Genomic DNA, 16,303 nt, shown 5'->3' with positions numbered 1-16,303 from the left:
CCAAATCAAGGATAGATGACCTTGTAGTCCCTATCCGAGTAAATTCAGTGACAGTTTGCGTTAGCCCGTAGCAGAATGCCAGCTCCAGTAGTTGCTCAGCACTTGCAACCTGTTCCGATCCAGGAGACTGGGATAGCCAATTAATATGTGCCCGTATAGGTCGTCTACATGCGCGATCGCTCGATTTCTGCGCGAGTTTCTGCCTCCGGAGTTTCGACACACGCGTCGTGTTTAACTAGAACCATTCTGCGCTGTAAACTTAAGAGACAAAAAGAGAGCAGAGTGGATTAGGGGAGAAACGAGGGTTAAGGATATCATAGTTGAAATAAAGAAGAGGAAATGGACATGGACCGGGCATGTAGCGCGTAAACAGGATAACCGCTGGTCATTAAGGGTAACAAAACTGGATTCCCAGAGAAGGGAAGCGGGTTAGGGGGAGACAGAAGGTTAGGTGGGCAGATGAGATTCAGAAGTTTGCGGGTATAAATTGGCAGCAGCAAGCACAGGACCGAGTTGACTGGCGGAACATGGGAGAGGCCTTTGTCCTGCAGTGGGCGTAGTCAGGCTGATGATGATGATGATTCTGCGCTGAGAAGCAACACACTAACAAGCTCCACCCATAGTTAAATCCTGGGGACAACATAGGAACAACCAGATTAGACTTCAGAATCTTCGCCGTTTTAATCCTTATGATGCAAGCTTAGCTGTCTTTTTTTTTTTTTAGGGAAACAATGTATTGATCAGCGTGTATTCGACAAAATAGTCGCATGTCAATTCGCGCACAGATCTTTAGCGCAGGAAAGTAGCAGGCTCCATTTCAGAGATTCTTTGCGCACCACAGAGTCATCCGTGGCTTATATCCTTCTGCAGTTAGACCTAAAAGCACTCGTTACTTGCGTGGCGTGTGAAACGCTCTCAAAGTTAGCGCTTGCGGGCCATGAGGTCAGGGAGACAGCCGGAAAAAAATACTAAAAATGAAGTGAAAAAGGTTTGCGGAAAAAGGGAGGGAACGGGGGTCAGACTGTTGTGCAGGTCAAAATTTGGATCCACTGCTGTGTGTATAGAGCAACAGAAAGAGAGAGAGGTTTCTAGGAACATCGCACAAGTTAGAGAACGACGTAGACGACGAAGCAATAAATACTGACACGATCGCAACACACACACACACACACACACACACACACACACACACACACACACGCACACACACACACACACACACACACACACTAACGGACAGCATGAAAACAGAGAACCAAAAAATGCGAGAAAGAGAGCAACGGCCTTTTTGTGCGCACCGCACGTAGCCTCGTAAATTACGTCACACGCTGCCGAGCCAGTGCAGCTTTACCCCGAGAACAGAACAGCCAACCCCGCGCAACCACCTTCAAGAAGTTATCCATTCTGTTCAAGAATCTGTTTCGTACATTTTTTTTTCTAGTTTAATTTTCCAACGCCACCGATGACAACACCGAACGGAACGTGCGGGTATACGTGTTGATGCGCTGAAAGAAAACAACAACAGAAAAGAAAGCTATCCCGGCAACCACGATACGTGATATACATATGACCCTCGTTCCACGTAAGAGCAGAGTTTACGATGTAATACACTTCGCACCACCCCCCCCCCCCCCCCCCCGAGCAATACCCCTTTGTTTCCCGGCATGCATATATACATGCATGCATTCCGTTAAACACGGGAAAACTGCACGCACGCACATCACACACGCACACAAACACGATATATAACGCGTCCTCTTTTCACGCCTCTATACAGCTGCACATTTTCTTCCAAGCTGTTTCCTTCACCCTTGGTGTAGCTGGAACAGGAGCCATATATTTAAAAAAATGACTTCAAGTATAAACGTGGTGTATTTCGCAAAAAAAAAACAAGAAAAGTACAAGCAACGCACGATGACAGATCCCCGGTAGTTTATTAGTAGCTCGCCGAGCGTAGAAAAGAGGTCGTATACCATATGTCTCACCGATGGCACGCTATGTGTAGACGGAAGCCACGGCGGAATACAATGGAAGAAGGGTTATACCAGTCGCATAAGACGTGTGACGCTAACACAAAAAAAAGAAGATAATAAAACGACGCTGTAAGAAAGAAGAAAGGTGCGAATGACCCTCGGCCACACGTACACCACTCAAGAAAGCCGTTGCACCTCAAAACGTTATTTAGGAGAGTTTATTTAGGATATACTCGTTTCAGTGCTGCCTCGTTCCGAACTTGTGCGCCTTAGCCGCGCCGCCGCATGCTTTGAAAAACGGCGTGCTCTTCGTATCTGGCGGAGGATCACGGCTCCTGCGGGATGTGTTCGAGATCCGCGTTCTTTTTTTTTTTCTTTTTTGAAAATTATAGACGCACGCGTGCTTCCCGCATATCGGCGCATTGCTTGCGCGTTCCAAGAACTGCTTTGCTGTCAAAGTGGTGCACCGCGCTCTTTGTGCCCCCGCCGCGCGCACCAAGTTATGAAAAATGCCTCGACTGGTATGCCGCGTGGCATATACTGAGAGAGGGAGTGATTCGAGAAAGAACTTGGGAAATCAAAGGTCACTATTTGCTGCCTCCCATCGAGGGGACACGGCTCAGTGGCTTTATGAATGGGGAAGGGGAAGTAAAATTGATAGAAAGAAAGAGAGAATATATCTATAGAAGGGGTGAGCAGAGGACCAAAGAGTATCTTGTCAAGTCCAGGCAGGGAGGTCGAATAAGCAGGCGCCCAGAACTCGAGAAAAGGCTTTTCTCTGCTATCGTTTTCAACACAGTGGTACCTGCTCCGCCTGCTGCGTTGAGAAAGACAGCGGATGAAAGGGATAGTATAGCTGCGGGTCGTCACCGAGAAATGCGAAGGTGGTGTTTTTTTTTTTTTGTCAGGCAACGTTATTCTGAACGGGTGAGACGATTCCTCGAGGTTCGTCGAACTCTGCCCGACCCCTGGCTTCCTTTGGGTTTGCCTTTGTTGCTGATGATTCAGTCCCATTAGGTAAGAACTGCAGATGAGAATATCAAAGACGAAAGCGTACGCTCCCGCAATATATGCGATTTCACTGACTTGCGACTGACGATTTCAATAGACTGCCCCGTAACTACGCGCTCTTGTCATTCGATGCGCGAAAGCTTGGAAAGTCTCTTCGTGGGACAAGCACTGCAGCAGTTAAAACGAAGCAAGTATTTAGAATAAAAGTGATTGAAAAAAGGTTATGTTTAAATTTCCGAACTATTTATAGGAGCAATGGCAGACGTTTTGTGTGTAAGCATTTGTTCTACACGCTAGTCACTTGGAGCATGCACCCCATTTCCTGCACCGAAACGTGCGCTATGGAAGTTGAAGTGCTGTGAAGAAACGGAAAGGTCGAGCACCGTGAAAAGCATGGCCGAAAAGTTTCAGCCGGAGGCGTTTTTCAGGCTGTGGTCATGCACACAAAATACGCATTTTGTGTGTGTGTGTGTGTGTGTGTGTGTGTGTGTGTGTGTGTGTGTGTGTGTGTGTGTGTGTGTGTGAGAGAGAGAGAGAGAGGGGGGGGAGAGAGAGATAGAGGGAGAGAGAGAGATGCCGTGGTTCGACAACAATTAAAAAAAAGCGAATACAAATCGAAACAAGAACAACAAGAAATGCGTCGGGGCGCCAGAGGCTGCCAGCAAAACGCACGCGCCCAAGGGCAGTCAGCTCAGTAAGAAAAAAAGAAAAACGAAAGTTGGTTTCAAACAGCCCTCACTAGCCCCTGTGTATGTGTCCGCGTGCGCTATTCGCGTCTAAAACCTCGCCGTCGTACTGCGAACAAAGCAGTCCAACTCAGAAACGTTCTTGTACAACGCGGCCTTTTGCACAGCAAGGACTGATAAGTTTACCGGCGGCTAAACGCCAAACAAAGGGGGCCTGCACTCATGTCACGAAGCCGCCGACTTTCAGAGACGCCGTCGTCCATCGCTCGCTCCTCTCTTTGGAGGGGCACGCCTCCGGGCAGCGATCGCTTCGACTCTGAAATAAAGTTACAGTACATGCTTTTAGGAGTATGTACAGTAACTCTGCTCTGAAAAGGACACCGGCGCCCCTTGGGATACTCGTATATCGCACGTTTGTCCATGGTTCACGTTGGCTGCGTTTTTTCAACGGACGATCATTTGCCACTGTAGACAAAGAAACCTTCGGTTATCAAAAAAAAAAAACAAAGCAAACGTAGGTCTGCCTGTAATTTTGCATTTTGGAGCCTCTATTGATGGGTTCTCCAGTGCGAAGACATGCACGGCTCTCAGGGACTATATAATTGAAACTAATCGGTTGACTAATTAACCAGTATCATTATTCTAACGTGTCTGCACCATTATACACGTATGAAAAATCTGGGTATTGCTCTATTTTAAGAAAAAAAAGTTTTTCAAGTAAATAATTATATGCACTAGATCAAGCACCATAATTTCTGAGGTAATATTAGAAATCGTTTAATACGACTACAATTTCTTTACCAAATAATTAAAGGGCATTACAAGCTTGATGTTTCCAATATCATTTCCTTTTCTTCTGTGTATACGCCACCCGCCAAAGGCATCAACTTACAATAACCCCTTTCCAGTCCCGAAATAACTGCTTCAAATATTCCTTTTTCCCTCGTACAGTAACTCAGTGGAATGGACTAACTAATAACCAAGTGATGGAGCCGTCCTTAAAGTTGTTTGCAGCAAATTTGACCTGATTGTTCACATCATGCCGTTCTATTTTTTGTTTGTTTGGTTTATGTATTCCTGAGTGCCAACATTGTGAAAATTATATCTGTAACCACCCTGCTAAAATATCTGTAATAGGATTGCAGTACCAATAAATATAAATAAATAAATAAATAAATATGTAATCTTTCTATTATATGACCTCCAGTATACGAAATCTGCATACAATTTTATAAAACCACTCAATTATTGGCCAATCTCCCACAGTGGGTACGTGCCACGGGCAACAGGTGAACAAGAATAAGAACTGGAGCCAGATTTTCGAAGTTTTATCGTTCGCAAGCGTCCCCTGCCACTATAGTCAGCGGACTTTGCCAATATAATGATGATGATATATTGTTTGAGTTTTACGACATAAACCAATATACGATTACGAGGGGCGCGGCATCAGCCGCGATCAATGTAACGTACAAGGTTTAGCAATGCTTTGTCGATTGTCACCTTCAGGATAAGTGGCGCCCCCTGATTTTGAACGGGGCTTCATTGGCTAAGGGAGGGCTTATGTAAGATCGAAAGAGCATCCAGTCAACCCGACGACAGATTCGCAGTTTTGCTCCTGAATATCGCAATCGGAACTGATTGACAGGCATCAGCCGGCAGTTAATTCCACCCCTTTAAACCACTCCTGCCCCCCCCCCCTCAGAGTTGGTATCCATATTTGAAACGTGCGAGATCCTCCTCGCACGTTCCAAATATGGATATTAAATAAATATATCGCAGTAGGTCATTAAATGATGAGACCGTGTTGGGCCCTTGGCCAGACACCAACAGTGCAACTGCGGTCACAAGAGCAGTTATAACCTTTTTGGAAACAAGTGCACTATATGCGCGGCTATAAATGTGTCTCAGCTAGAAAGAACATTACATACTCACCTCACTATTTCACCATCGTCATCCATTAATTTTTCTTTTCCCCTTTCCCTTTCCCCAGTGTAGAGTAGCAGGCTAGAGCAAGCTATCGCTCAGGCCAACCTCTGCCTTTCTGTAAATAAACTTATCTCTCTCTCAATTTTATTGCAGCCCCGAGATGAAGACGGGCACAGGAGAAAAGTGATTGTTGTTAGAGGAAAGCCTGAGCCTCCTTGATACATGGCAAGCTATCAGGGCATCTGGGTGACGGATCAATGAACATAGGCAATGTAAGGTTTTATGCAATAAAAATAAAAATGTGCAAAAACGAATACGCATATTCCAGACAAACGCCTGAATCAGAAGCCGGAGGCGGAAGCGAAGAAACGATTCGTTCAATATATGTAAAGAAATGTACTCGTCATGCGATACGTTCAGATCAAGAAATACGTTCAGATCAGGAGCACCGAGAAAACGAAGAGTAACACACTGTTTCGTCTCGCTTAGGTAACGAAAGAAAATACAATAAAACAAAAAAAAAACGCCTGCAGGGCGATTTCGCGCCACAAGAACGAGTTACTGCTCCCCCACGCGGAGAGAATCCAAGAACACAACCGGCGCGATCATCTCGCTGCGTCGAAAGGGCGTTCGGGTGTGTGTATTACTACGCGCGCGATGGCGATAAGGAAGCGCGGGCCGACAGCCCAAAACAAGACCTAGATTCCAAGGCGGCGGCGACGACCTTCAAGGAGGAAGAAGACGCTTCGGAGAAGGATGCGCCACGCTACCGCCGCCGGCCATCTTTCACGAAACACGCGGGCAAATACAAACAAACCGGCAGCCATGTCCGGTAGAGGCACACCACGATGTTCTCGTAAGGCTCCGTCGCACGCAATGGCCGTAAACGGCCAGGTCCTAACTGTGTAAGGCCGACGTAGATGTTCAAAACGGAGGCGAGGAAGCAGACGAAAAATGAAGCAGACGAATAAAAAGGAGCAGGCGAAAAACAGACGTAGAAGATAGAAGAGCAGACGACGCGCAGGCCAAACGGTGGCACGATGGCTTGTTTTTTGACCTAGTGACCCTTATGGCACCACCTAGTGGCCCCTTCCCCTCGCATCTCCGGCTATACCGAGTAGCGGCTGCAGCGGACCAAAACATGCCGGCCGCGCAGCAAGCCCACGGCTTTTCCGCGCAGTCCGCTTGCAGCATCTGCAGCTTCTACCACCGCACGCGCCACCGTGAAAGACGAAGACGACACGACTTCCTCAACAACAAAAAAAAGAAAAACAGCTCGTTCTTCCGTTTTCGGTGGATGCTTCCTCGGCAAAGTTCCGCGACGAGCATTCGAAGAGGGCGCCACGCGCCGCACCAGAATAAACAACAACAACGATAACGACAGCAACAAGGACGCCGACTGAGCCGACTACGCACGCGACCGAAAAAGAAGCAAACTCAGGTTTGCCGAGGTAGAGAAGCACGCATGACGCGGGACTGCTAGCATGCACTGACCTCTAGTGTAAATCAGCGAATGATCAGGGTGCAGTGCTTCCGATCATTATTTTTTTTTTTGGGGGGGGGGGGGGCGTACATCATTGCGCAATAATGAAACAAGATACAACAACAGGTGTTCTACCCTCTTTATTTCTTTTAACACAATATATTTTCAGGTCTCTTAACCTACGTTCAGCGGCGGGGCACGAGTAACATCTTTGACTGAATGCAAATATACTGCCGGCAATTGTTAGCGGTACTAACTTCGACCTAATAATGACTACTGTCGGCTTGTGTCGGTAGATCTTCGGTAGTGCTGGCTATATCTTGTTGCTTATGTTGGCTGGTGCAGACTTGACAACTTAATGCCGGCTAGAGCTGTGTTGGCTTGGTGCTTCTCAACTTTGGCCCTCCGCTGTTACAGCAGCACCACTAACATTATATCTCCGAAGAATTATTACATTGTCTGCCAAGGTTGGTTTCATTTCTGTTTCGTTTCTTTTTTTAATTATTTATATCCTTGCAGTCTAACCGCGTTAAGGCTGAACGCAACACACGCCAGAAGCACAGAACAGCATGCATGGGCATACAATACACTGCAGACCACCATTAAAAGGAATACTCGAATGAATTTTTCCACAAGCACTTCGCGACTCCAAACTGCTAGCGGAAGCGGAAACATTGTCCCTGCCCTGGACACTAGTCTGTCACGAAGAATATTGTCTGTTAACAACAAATTGCACAATGAAAACCTATGCTAAGATTCTTTTACAAAAGAACAAAATCCGAACATGCCCCACAGGCAAGTGTTCCTCTTAATAGTGAAACCACCTGTACATATATAATTATACGTGGAAAGCCTACAGAGAACATGTGGCTATACGAGATCACAGCTGCCTTAAAAAAAGAAAGAAACAGACAGGTTGGTACAGTAACAGGGGCAAAGGAAGAAGGAAAGTTGCACAAAAAGTTGTCTGCTGTCCACTACCGGGGACAACACGTGGTCCGACGTAACGCGAAACGGTCAAGAATCACGCAGCAGATGTCGCTTAAGAATTTTTTTTGCCCTATTCCTTTTCCTTGAGGTCAGGTGAACGTGGTATAGGAAAAAAAAAAACAGAATGAAGGGACCGAAAATGCGTGCGAGCCTGGCAATAGCTTGGGCAACAACAACAACAAATGTTATGCACAATACAAGGGTAGAGGGGAGGAGGGGGCGGAAACCCCGGATACCAGCCTGACCTCTGGCAGCGACCGGACCAAACAGCTCTTCCGCGCTCTGGCATCAGACTTGCGCGAGCTCTCAGCTGGGACCCTTTCCACGTTATTTTTCCTTATTATTTTCCTCGTCCTCCCGGCAGCAAACAAGGCGTCTAGGACGCAAGGTTGGACAACAGCTTGAACGTTCTCTGACGAAAAACCGGGGCCTTACACGCCTTGCGGCCAAACACCGCAACGTCTGCTTAAAAGCAGAGCTTGCAAGTGTGCTAAAAAAAAGGGGGGGGGGTGCAAAGGCTGGAGACCTTAAAAAAAATTACTTGACCGTTCCCTACCGGTCCCCTTCCGCCTAAACCTATCACCGGACGCCGCAGTTTTCCCCGTTCTACTGATGATTGCTTTACACAGGAGGGCCGTTTTTCTCCTCCGCATTGCATTTTGTTGTTTTCACCGGCCACTGCTTCCTCAAAACGGAACTGGACCGTCCTTCTGACCTCTGGGAAGAAAGGGACAAAACACCAAAGACAAAAAGCAAAGGAAATTGCTGGGAGACAGAAAAGGAGTGGCCCCTCGGAACAGACCACCGCCACTGTGGTGCGGTCCCACGTGCAACTTTTAGGTCAAGAGGTGAGGGGTTCCCCAATCCTTCTTTCCCCCTTTTGCTTGCCGCATTTCGCGCCACGATGGCGTGATCCCGGAGAAGGACCGCCAGACGGGAAGGGGAAAAAAAGTTTCTCGGGCTTTCTTTTTTTTTGTTTCTTTATTCTAAACCTTCCTTCAACAACGCGAAACCAGCCAGTTTTTCCGTGCGAGAGTCGCAAACAAACTCGGCGGAAGAGGAACCGGTCCAAAACCAGCATTGGCCGTCTGTAATATCACCCTTCTGAAGCTCCCTTCCCTCCCGATGCCTTCCTTTGCCACCTTTTTTTTTCTTTTGGTACCCGCGCTATTTTTTTGCGCATCTCTCCCTGCCGTATCCGGGAAGCTGACCTCTCCGAGACGCAAGAAAAAAAAACCGACGGAAGGAAATAAAGGAAGGCAAAGAGGAAGGCCGGAGGTCGCGGTTGGTGCGTTTGGTTATGTCCAGTTGGCGTAACCACGCAGCAGCACTCATTCGAACCGTCTACCGCAACCTCGTTTCCACAGCTCCCCACCCACGAAGCCTACGACCCACCTTCTTCCCTCCCCCGACTCCACCGCCAACCCCCTCAGTTCCTTTTACCTCCTTTTTTTTTCTTCCGCCGATGAGTAGTTTCGGACAGTTTCTCAATTTTCAGCGCGCCTTCCGGAGATTCTTTTCTTTGAGCGGATGGAGGTCACTCGCCCGTTTTGCGTTTTGTTGCACCATCGTTCAGTGTCCGAGAAAACACACCGTCGGCGCAGCAGCTTTTTTGAAGAGGGGAAAAGAGAGGAGGGATGTTTACGGCAGTAGACCACATTTCCCCTTCCCTTCTCCCCCACTCCCAGTTCTATCTCATCAGTCGTCCCGAAACGCGAAGTCCAGGCGGATGTGGACGGTAGCTCGCCCTCCTTTCCTCCCCTTTCTCTTCGGTGTGACGGCTTCCGATATGGACAGCCGCCAGTCGTAGATGCCATCAAAAAAAGGTTGACGCGTCCCACTTCCAGACAACGGACGAGTCGGGGATCGGGAGCACCAGAGACAAAAACGACGGTTAGAGAGACATAAAACAAATAATAAACACTTTACTTTGCGAGCAATAAAGGACGGCTGCGCCCTCGTGTGGCTGCCCTAGTTCCTGCGTTAGTGCCAGTAGAAATACGCCTTCCTCATCTGTCGCGTACAGAAGGCCGTGCAACACCGAGTGTTGTTGAAGAAATGTCACACGGGCGCGCAAAAAGTCTTTTAAGTAAGCGGTCTTTTACGAAGCTGAAAGACTTTTAACAAAGAGGTGTTTGCGGCGCAGACACACGGCAGCAACGATCTCCTTTTAGTGTTTTCGTTCGAAGACGCTAGCGAAAGCGTGGCGCTAGCAGTTAAAAGAGAAGCAATGAAAATTAAACGATGTATCACGATGTACAAATTAAAGACTTGTTGCACTGCTCGTTTCTTCAAATAAATTTAAGAATAAGAGATGAATAAACACCAATGTGAATGTTTTTCGCACTAGATAAGGAAGCATTCCCATAACTAGCGACGTGCGCAAGTCCGTCTGGCACCCCTGGGCTTTTATTTACCGTATTTGTTTTTCGCTGCTCTCGACTGCTCTCGACACGTTATGGGCGACCACACGGGAGAAAAAGCGAGGATTGCAAGCCTCATGGCCTGCCTTCTCGCTCTGGAAAGCGAGGCAGACGCTGCAAAAGCCGCCAAGGAGAGGATAAAGCAGCAACTGCTGTTCAGCAATTCCTTGCTGTGCGCACTGGAGCTGTCGGAGAAGGCCTGCGATCGATCGATCTGGGCCTTCAGACGAAACGAGAGGTGGTTCGAGGGAACTGTACCTCACCTCGGTGAGCAGAACTTCAAACAATCTTTTCGAGTGTACCCGTCCACATTTCGTTTCATTGTGGAGAGCTTGCGCAGTGAGCTCGAAAGACAGTGCACCAACATGCGTGAAGCCATCACTCCTGAGAAGCGAGTCGGCATTGCCCTATACAAGCTGTGCTCGTCAGCCGAAGATAGGACTGTGGCCAACCTCTTCGGCGTTGGACGCTCGACAGTAAATACCTTATACAGGCAGTTTTGCGAGGCTGTTGTCGCTGTACTGGAACACGAGTGGATCAAAATGGTGACCCCAGAGGAAATGGCGAGGCACATTCAGGAATTCGAGGCCGTCACCGGTTTCCGCCAAGGCGTCGGAGCCTTGGATGGATGCCACTTTCCGATCTCGCCACCTAAGGAGCATGCCACAGACTACTACAACTACAAAGGCTGGTAAGTGGCCTAATACAACTTCTTAATGTAAAAAAAAGCATGATTTATACCGTATTTTAATGTGCCTAGAAAACAGCACTATTCAACCTTTTCGTTACGCTATATAGTTCACTCCTAGCTCTGCCACAAGGGCAAGTCCACATCGCAATAAATAAAAACAAGCGATGCGAAGTGCTTTCGTCAACGCACAATTGGTTCCTACCATCTCGCATCATTTACAGGCATTAGAGCAAGCCAAGCAACGCAATTTTCACGTAAGCATTTTAATGCAACAGCATGAAGATGCCAGATTGCGTTTGCAATGATAATTCCGACATGCTCATAACGGCCGCAGAAAGCAGCAGCTCATCTGCAGAAAACTTAATGTCTATTACCTACTATGTTGAAGACATATGACAAGGCTGCAAGAAAAAAAAAAAAAACATCCCTGGCTCCATTAATGACCACAGAAAACAGCGGATTCTTAGCTGTACACAAATATACATGCTTTTGTGATAGTACTTTAAGGTAGCTGCACCACTGTAACAACTACAAAAACACACGCACACACATTTGGTGCTTATTGCACTTCGCTGCATTCACCTTACGTGCCACGCTCTTTGTTTTTTGCAGGTATAGTATCATCTTGCTGGCACTTGTGGATCACAGATACCGCTTCAGGTATATCAACGTTGGAGCACCTGGACGCTGCCATGACTCGCACGTGTTTGGGTTTTCGCAAATCTCTAATGCTATTAAGGGTCCCCTTTTTAAAGCTCCACTTGCCACCATAGCCGGGACTGTAGTACCACCACTAATTCTGTGTGACCAAGCATTTTCATTGGCACCCAGCCTGATGAAGCCGTTTGGACACCGCGGGAAGATTAGTGAAAGTGAGAAAAAGTTCAACTATCATTTAAGTTCAGCTAGGAGAATTGTTGAAAATGCATTTGGAAGGCTTAAGGCCAGGTTCCGCTTCACTGCGAAAAGGATGGAGTGCCATGTAGGCAATGCTCGCTTAGTAATACGGGCATGCTGCGTGCTAAGCAACATTTGTGAGCACTTCAATGACAATGTCCACCCGCAGTGGTTAAATGAAGTGCAGCAGTCAGACGTTGACTTCCCGCAGCCGTCATGCACAACAGAAGCCCAAGTTGGAAACGCAGCAGACATAAGGGCCGCGCTTGTGGACTACTACAGCCAAGTGAACTAAAACGCAACAATCACAAGAATCGCCGGAATGAGTACAGGAAATCGCATCACTTTTTATTAAAAAAATCAACCATTGCATCCACAAGTTTCTCCTGCAGCTTTAATGCTTTTGTTCGGATCTCCATCTCCTCTTTATGGGCGGCTTCAAATTGCTCCCTCAAGAGCCGCTGCTCATTCAGCATCTTCTCCTTCATTTCGGCACCTGTGTATTTTCTCCGTTTTCTGCGGGCGCCATCTCCACTGTCGCTTGGGCTGTTTCTGCGCCCGGTGACACAGTCTTGGATGTTGCTTGGCTGCTGAGGTGCTGCTGAAGCCTGTGCGAATTCGGGTGCATCTACTTCCGTATCGTCACTTGACGATCCGGTCACCATGCCAGAGATGAGCTGCATTTCAAGAAAATGACAGAAATGTGGTGATTGCACATTTTCACATGTGAAATAGCCATTAACAACTGTGTGCTATACGTCTGAGTGATGGAAATGTCACATAGAGAAGGAAATGTCAACAAGAGTGCTTTTTGTGTTACAATGCTGACTCCCACACGAATTGCTTAACCATTACGTTTACCCTAAGGACTGGTGTAATGGTTCCAAAAGCTCTGTGATGCCGAAATGGCAATGTGAGTGCAGATGTATTTCAGCCACTGCAGTATTTGTCCCATAATGTACTCTTATGACTGTCCCTGTTATATTTGTTCTGGTTTGTGCCACCATGTCATGTTAAATCGTACTTTATTGTGGTGATGTGGCTGATTAAACGCAAAAGAAAATGCTTTCTGAAAATATATTTCTTTGTTGGTTAATTTAAAACACTACAGCAACAATATCTCGGAGAACATGGCTAAAGGCAAACATGAAGCACCAACGTGGTGCACACTGTGCTACACTGGTACAAAGAGTGGGTTACAGCTTCAAAAAACAAAAAGCCACTGCCATTGCACTTAACGCTGCTACTTGCTTGCAATAAAGAATGTAGCTGCCACTAGAAGTTACTTACTTCCTCAACTGAGGGACTGCTGCTTGCTGGGCTCGAGCTGATCCCAGCCTCCTCCATTAAAGAGGGGTCGTTTACAGGCAGGCTTCCAAGAAATCTGTGGATCTCTACAAAAAAGGTCCAGCTTGGTGGGGACGAGCCCGTTGTCTTTTCTTTAAGGCATTTCCTGAAGAATACGAAAATAAATGATTAAACAGATGTTACAAGACTGACAACTGCGCGCTGAGAAAACCACTGGTACATGCAAACTGTACAATCGCGCGGCGAAAAGTAGAAAGAAGCGAATTGTTAAACCTACGCCACATCAAGTGCGCGTTTCCTTCTTGTTACATGACAGGTTTGCACGCTTAACAAGCAACAAAGACGCGTTTCTTGACGTTTGTACTTAAACATGTGTAACTGCAACATCGCGTCATTGTAAAGCAATTCCACTGCAAATCGCCGAAAAGAAACTTTGTGTGCGGCTAAAACGCGCGATAAGCATGCTTCCACACGTGGCCATTCACTTGGTGTTCAACGTTTTGCCTACGGTGGGGCGTCGTTTCGAAAAGATTGTTCGGACGTTTCCCACGCCAAATGCGCTTCACCTGCTCGCGAAAAAATTCTGCTGCTCAAATCGCCAGTAAACTTACTGGAAGCATTCGATAACATACCTGCAATACAATTTTTAAAAAATCATTTTTTCCCATGATCGCTGTTGTCGTCCCACTTCCCTCCTCACGCTTACAGGCCGCTAAGACGCGTCAAGCTTACTCAAATAATTTGCCTCACCTGTAGGTGTGTGTCAGATTTTCTATTTTTGTGTGCACTTGGTCCTTCGTGCGGGAGACACCCGCACTTGTGAGTGCAGCCGCGATGCTGGTGTACACCTCGCCGTTGTGCTTCTGCGCTCGCAACGAGTGCAGGTTGTCCTCCCAGAGTCTGATTAGGCTCCACGTGTCTGCTTCTGACCATTGCAGACGCTGCCTTTTCCGTGGGGCACCGGCTGCTTGATCTCCGGAGTTGGCCATAGACGCCCCGACTCGGACCACTTAAATGACGGGCAAACACACGACTGCCACGCTTTCCTCGCTTGTGCAAAATGGCGCGGCGCGAGACCGAGCGTCACCACGTGATATTGCCGACGCGTTGTAGCTGCTTACGAGAGTAGAAAAGGAAATAACCATTAAAAGAGTTCATTACACCTTCTGCAGGATATGAAATTTGTTTTCACAAAAAGTTTTGGTGACAGAAAAATAAGCATTTGCTCTTTTTTTTCCACCTCTCGAAAATTGCTGGCGCCCACTGGTTTTGAGGCTACTCATTCAGAGCCGTAAAAGAGATCGACGAACGCCGTTTACGAAAAAGACCGCTTCTGAAAATGAGTTCGCTCTGTGCCGTGTGTCTGCTGTCAGGAACTCCTTTTCGGAAAAAGACCGCTTACTTAAAAGACTTTTAAGTGCCCGTGTGACAGGGGTATAATAGGTGGCCATTTTCCAACAACTCCTTGAAAGGAAATGGTACAGTCGGCTGACTGAGAAGAAGATGAACCTAAGATAAGAAATTGTTTTTGCCTCGGTGCCGCCTTAGGCGAATGCATAACGCGACTTTTTTTTTGTTTTTAAGACCAGATTTAACTACAGTGTCTACTATAATGCACCGAGCAATACAGGTTAGTGTTGAGTCCGTATAACTTGTCTTACTCTTGGGACACTCTGCTGGTAACACAATGTCACCTAACGTCTAGCTGTTTGATAATCGTTGCTACCCGCAATTGTAACAGCGATGTTGTCTTTAGTGTACCTCGATATGACGGTTGTGTTTGTGTTCACGTTGTCCCCATTGTTTTTTGTGCTGTTTTAATTGCCAGGCACATTATGGACGTGGGAACAGTTTCGTTGGGCCTTAAGTCCGTAAAGCTTGCTGTGAATATATATATATATATATATATATATATATATATATATATATATATATATATATATATATATATATATATATCACGTGAATATACCAAGTTGCCCAAGAAGAAAGCTAGCTATTCGGGCACGTCCATGTCGCCGAGGCACACAGATCTTGCGAACGTGCAGACGTGGTGGTTGTGAACCTACCACCGCAATAGCGAATAGACAGCGACAACGCTTTAGTACCGTTTTGGTTTGTGCACAAACCTCTTTGCGTTAGCGTTACAACAGATTCTTTAGCCGTCACCGCGAGAGGCCAGAGAGAACTCCATTTGGTGAGGCCGAGATAAACCAGAAAATCTTGAATTATTATTAGCGAAACGTGGTACATTCTACTTCAGTGGTGGTGTAAATTCTCAGCAGCGGCAACATCCCAACGTAATTCATTCTCAACTTCTTCCCCCCCCCCCCAAAAAAAAAAAACCAAGTGAAAACGAACAAACTCAGTCCGTAAGTGTACTATAAGTGCGGTTGCACGTTGCGCCACAAGATATGCCATTGTCCGGTAATACGATATTCCTAAAGCCCATAGCGTATGCCGGACAAGCTAAAGAAAACCTCAATCACTCGCTGCACTTGGATATCGGCGAGAAAAAAAAAAAGCCGCTGAAGCAATCAGAGGCACAGTGTGAACAGGACGTCGAAATACACCGACGGTTACGTGACGTGGCAGTCACATTTGGTGCAAATTAACGACACAGCGCAGGGGCATTTTGGCGCGACGGTGCGCGAACATCGTTTCCGTTTACCTCGTCAGTCGCGGTCAGTGAGAGGTCATTCGCGTGACACCGCGGTCACATGTACGCCGGCGTGAACGTGTCCCGAAGTGACGTCACCTTCAAGTACACAGAACACTGAGCAAGCGAGTCGAAGTCTCTCTCCGCTGGCGATGCGAAATAAAACTCAAGGACACATCGGGACAGTGGGAAAAGAAAGAAAGAAACAAAATTCCGGCTAATACATCATGATACCGCGAGAGAGGTCCGCTCTTTG

The 16,303-nt window shown here is 47.1% G+C and overlaps 4 protein-coding genes across 8 annotated transcripts in view; 2 read left to right on the top strand and 2 right to left on the bottom strand.

Annotated features, from left to right (window-relative positions):
* The window catches only part of E23 (ABC transporter G family member E23), a 482,421-nt gene that overhangs the window by 71,308 nt on the left and 394,810 nt on the right, over positions 1-16,303 (bottom strand). The window lies entirely within an intron of this gene.
* Positions 10,481-11,774, top strand: LOC142803686 (uncharacterized). The gene has a single exon (XM_075889254.1). The coding sequence runs from the start codon at positions 10,528-10,530 to the stop codon at positions 11,185-11,187; it is 660 nt and encodes a 219-aa protein (XP_075745369.1). The 5' UTR covers positions 10,481-10,527; the 3' UTR covers positions 11,188-11,774.
* Positions 11,460-12,375, top strand: LOC142802628 (uncharacterized). The gene is made up of 2 exons (XM_075887612.1): positions 11,460-11,477; positions 11,695-12,375. Exons 1-2 carry the CDS (start codon positions 11,460-11,462, stop codon positions 12,373-12,375), a joined length of 699 nt encoding a protein of 232 aa, XP_075743727.1.
* Positions 12,324-15,185, bottom strand: LOC119168515 (uncharacterized). Its single transcript, XM_075889253.1, has 3 exons — positions 14,139-15,185; positions 13,371-13,533; positions 12,324-12,757 (listed from the first exon to the last, which is right to left on the bottom strand). The coding sequence occupies exons 1-3, from the start codon at positions 14,375-14,377 to the stop codon at positions 12,422-12,424; spliced, it is 738 nt and encodes a 245-aa protein (XP_075745368.1). The 5' UTR covers positions 14,378-15,185; the 3' UTR covers positions 12,324-12,421.

This window comes from Rhipicephalus microplus, chromosome 3 (assembly GCF_043290135.1).
Source record: "Rhipicephalus microplus isolate Deutch F79 chromosome 3, USDA_Rmic, whole genome shotgun sequence".
NCBI lineage: Eukaryota > Metazoa > Arthropoda > Arachnida > Ixodida > Ixodidae > Rhipicephalus > Rhipicephalus microplus.
Note: the sequence above shows the minus strand (reverse complement) of the source record. Positions and strands in the feature narration are given on the sequence as shown.